General features: G+C 56.7%; 1 protein-coding gene across 1 annotated transcript in view; it reads right to left on the bottom strand.

The window, feature by feature from the left end:
• The window catches only part of RNF213 (ring finger protein 213), a gene marked incomplete at its 5' end in the record, with an annotated part of 65,748 nt that overhangs the window by 33,445 nt on the left and 27,918 nt on the right, over window positions 1–4,385 (bottom strand). Inside the window, 5 exon segments of the mRNA XM_014528383.1 lie at window positions 13–143; window positions 1,310–1,428; window positions 2,463–2,558; window positions 2,962–3,098; window positions 4,236–4,385. The exon segment at window positions 4,236–4,385 is cut by the window's right edge and continues 12 nt beyond it. Of these exon segments, the coding sequence (XP_014383869.1) occupies window positions 13–143; window positions 1,310–1,428; window positions 2,463–2,558; window positions 2,962–3,098; window positions 4,236–4,385 (633 nt within the window).

Here is a 4,385-nt window from a genome sequence, read left to right as displayed (position 1 = left end):
CGGCCGCCGTGCGCCCAGGGCATCCCGGGACGTACACTGGGGGTCAAACAGCTGGCTGATGGTCACGTCCTGCAGCTGTGTCACGTCGGCGACCATGGTCGTGGATCTCCGCAGGTCGTCGATGTGCACGGACTGCCACAGCCCTGCGGAGGCAAAGCTACCCGTCTCTGCACGCCCTGAGCCGGAAGCAGGGACAGGCCCCATCCTGCAGCCGACACAGCCCTGAGGGAGCCACTCGTGTCCTGGAGTCTAAACCCCCGACCCAGCCCGGCCAGCGTGGCTCAGTGGTTGAGCGTTGACCCATGAACCTGGAGGTCACGGTTCGATGCCCCGTGAGGGCACAGGCCTGGGTGGCGGGCTCTAGTGTGGGGCCTGCAGGAGGCAGCCGATCCATGATTCTCTCTCATCACTGATGTTTCTATCTCTCTCTCCCTCTCCCTCCCTCTCTGAAATCAATAAAAACGTATTTTTAAAATTAAATAAATAAAAATAAAATAAAATTCCTCCCGACCCAGCTAGCATCTTCAGCTCCTCGACCAGACATCTGTGCCAGCCGGAGATACCACGTGGGAAGGCGGCCTGCGCGGCGAGCACGGCTGGGCCTCTCCACTGCCTGTGGGATTATTAAGGTCTGTGCCCGGTTCTAGAATGCCCACTTTCTCAGCTAGAAAATGCTTGGGGAGCGAGAGAGGGAGTGAGAGAGGTGATTTAAGATAGCACCGTCCCCCTCAAAAAAAGCAGGTATAAAGTATCAGTGTGTCCCTCACCGCTGCGTGGGGAATGCCTTCTCTGTGTTTCCCATATAAACACGCTGAGGCCCTGGCCGGTTGTTCAGTGGTTAGAGCACTGGATGAGGACCGTGGGGTTTGATTCCTGGTCAAGGGCACAGTCTGATCCCCGGCCCCGGGATCCAGGCCGGTGTGGGAGGCACTAATCGATGTGTCTCTCTCACTGGATGTTTTTTTCTCTCTCCCTCTCTCCCTTCTACTCTCTCTAGAAGTTAACTGGAAAAACATATCCTTGGGTGAGGATCAACCAAAAATATAAAAATAAAAAACCAAACGGTGAGGAGCCCGGGACACCGATGCAGAGTTTATCTGCAAGTTAATAAAGGAAGTGCTATGTGCTAAGCAGCGAGTCCGGAGGTGGGTGTTCTTAGCAGGAATCAGCGGCAACAAATCCAATCGCATCTGAAATGAATACTGTTGAGACCAACACTAATGTTCTAGTTCAGACCTGCACCCCGGAGGCCCCGCGAGAAAGAACTCCGTGGGCCTCACGTCACCGCAGTCACCGACACGTGTCCTACCTCCGTGGAACCCCACGTAGGATGCGTCACTTTCCATCCGGGACAGTTTCGTGATGAAATAGACAAAGACGCAGGCCTTATTTCCTTGTATCTTGTTGATTTCATTGATGGCAGAATACCTATTTTTTAAAGCAAACAAGCAAAACCAAAACAAATTAAAAAACAAACAAATGCCACAAATCGACGCGAAAACAAAGCCAGTGCACAAAACTGAAGCTGGGCGGTGGCGGGAGGGTCCCAGGAGCTGGCAGGTTCGAGCTCAGGGTCTCCCTTCTTTCAGTTTTTTTTTTTTTTTTAAATATTTGTATTGGTTTCAGGGAGGAAGGGAGAGGAAGAGAAACATCCATGATGAGAGGGAATCATGGATCGGCTGCCTCCTGCACACCCCACACTGGGGATCGAGGCCACATCCCGGGCGTGTGCCCTGACCAGGAATCGAACCCTGACCTCCGGGTTCATCGGTCGGTGCTCAGCCTGAGCTGCGCCGGCCGGCGGCCTTCTTTCAGTTTTAAATAAATGTGGACCCTTGTGGTTATCCCTCTTCTGCGAGAGTGTAGGCCCGCTCTCTCTAAGAGGCGTATTTTCGCTCCCATCCCTGTGTCCCTCGGATTGAAGAGGCATTTCTTACAGATCAGAAACCCTCCCCTGGGCTCCACAATGGCTTCCCTAAGCCCTGAGGGCAAGGCCAGCGGGACTTTGCATTCCCAGAAGCAAGGTCCCAGGGACAGACAGCCATGACATGAGGGGCAGGGAACAGGGTTCTGAAAGCTCACGTGTCCCCGACAAACACTATTAACCAATCCAAGAAATGCAGATGAAATCACTTACGTCCTGGTCCTGCCCTTGACCTTGCAATCAGTCAAATCGTATCGTTTAAAACTAATCATGACCAAACCAGGCCTGCAGAGCTGCCTCCAGACTCTCTCACATCGTACTGAGGGCCTAGCACTGCCCCTCCCTGCGCGTCTCCACGCTGGTGCTGCTCTCAGCCTGGCCTCTCTTTCGCTTCTCCTTCTTCCGTCTCTCTAGCCCGCCACGGGGGAGATGGGAAGGGAGAGCCGGTTTTATCTTCATTTCTATGTGTACTATGACCCTGTACTGTCTTCAGGGAAGAAATCCTTGAGGCGCCAAGAAAAAAAGCACCGCAGCGTACTTAGCCGAGGCGACGAGCTGCGCACTGCGGGCGCCGTCCTCGAAGTCCGTCTGGATGATGAGGATCTTCCGTGCGGCCGTGCTCCTCAAGCAGTTTCTGAAAACAAGAGGAATTACACACGTCATTTCTCCATCCCGAGCGGGTGAGAAAGCCCCCCCCCCCCCCGCGATGGGAACTATAAGGGCTACTGTGAAACTATTCAGGTGGGATTTTCTTCCACAAAGTGAGTGGGAACCCAGCGGGGACAGAAGAATAAACCCCAGGAAACGCTGCCTGATGAGACCGAGGACCAGGATTCAGAGCAGGACGCCCGCCCAGAAGACAACAGCGGTGACAGGGACCCTGGAGGGTTCAACAAGTGTCCTTTCCTGAGTCCCGGGTCCTCACGGTCGTTACCCAACACTGGTGACAGCACCGTGGTCACTCCAGCCACACAAACCACATAGGACGTGGCCAGGGCTGAGGACGGAGCCCGGAGGAGGAAAGGCGGGGGCCTCACCGAACTTCTTTGAGGAACGAGTGCTCGGTGTCAAACTGCTGCAGCGACAGGATGGTGGGGTTCAGGGCCCTGCCGTTCACTTCCGACCCCAGCATCTCGCCGTCGTGGCTGGTGAGCAGTCTGGAGAAAGTGGTGATCTGCAGGGTCAGGGAACAGACTATTTGCACATCTCCGGGGGTCAGATCCCGGAAACGCGGGATGGTCAGCCAGTGCCTGCTACGGGCCAGACAGACAGAACCCACACGCAGGGTTTTTAAAACGAGGCTGTGCTGTGCTGAGCGGAACAGAGCCCAGGACCAGAGGCAGTGGAGGGAAGACACCCTGCCCCGAAGACGGAGTCTCCTTCCCAGACTCGGGCGTCTCTCCTGCTTTGGTCCCTCCTGGAAAGTCTAACTGTCCCTTAGGGCTCAACACAAGTGGCGTTTCCTCCCTGGCGCCCTTGCTTCCCACTGTCAGATGGCGTTCGCCGCCGCCACCGGGTCACACCGCGCAGTGCAAGCAGGCACTCCTGATGGGCGTGCTGACCGGGCAGCTGCCGAACCCCCGCCCCAGGCTGGCCTTCCCACTGAGCTTCCGATTCCAACATCCAACGGCATGATAGTCACATCCTCCGGGGTTGACGGGGGGACCAAGTGGAATTTACCACCCTCCATCCCTCCCCCCAAAACTCGCTGCTCGTTCCGGATCCTCTGTTGTGATGGCTGGACCTCCAGCCACCACAGGGAAGACCGAGCTCTCAGCAGCCTCTCCGGGTCGCCCACCCCGCCTCGCGGCACTCCCGGCTTTGCGTTCGAGGCTCTGTCATGGCCCCTCCTGGCCTCCTGCACCGGCTCTGCTGTCTCTCACCCTGACACCTCTGACTGATACCTTCCCAACCACACTTCCCAGTCCCTGTGGGGCCCCGCTCTTAAAGACCCTGCCGGGGTCGGCCGGCCGGGTGCTCAGTGGTTGAGCGCTGACCTAGGAACCAGGAGGTCACGGTTCCATTCCTGGTCAGGGCGCGGGCCCAGGTTGCGGGCTTGATCCCCAGTTGGGGCGTGCAGGAGGCAGCCGATCAATGATTGTCTCTCATCATTGATGTTTCTATCTCCCTCTCCCTCTCCCTTCCTCTCTGAACTCAATAAACATTTTCTTTTTAAAAGTCTCAACCTATCCCTTTCTGATTCCTAGACCCGGACTGAAATCTACTGGAGAAGAACCTGCCTTTTTGACTCCAGGGACCAAGGACTCTGAGGTGGAAGGTGGTGAGGGTGACAGCGCGGGGAGATGCTCACCTCCGTGAAGACGGGGCGGCGCTCCGGGCCCGGCCCGTGGAGGTGAGCCTGCAGGAAGTCCGCGAACGAGTCGTGCTGCTGCCTGGAATAGTATTCTCGCGACAGGGCCTGCGCGGCACACTGGCCTAGCGCGGACGCGCTGAGTCGGAC

Source organism: Myotis brandtii, unplaced genomic scaffold (genome assembly GCF_000412655.1).
Source record: "Myotis brandtii unplaced genomic scaffold, ASM41265v1 scaffold632, whole genome shotgun sequence".
Classification (NCBI taxonomy): domain Eukaryota; kingdom Metazoa; phylum Chordata; class Mammalia; order Chiroptera; family Vespertilionidae; genus Myotis; species Myotis brandtii.
The sequence above is the reverse complement of the archived record's forward strand: the minus strand, read 5'-3'. Positions and strand labels throughout refer to the sequence as shown.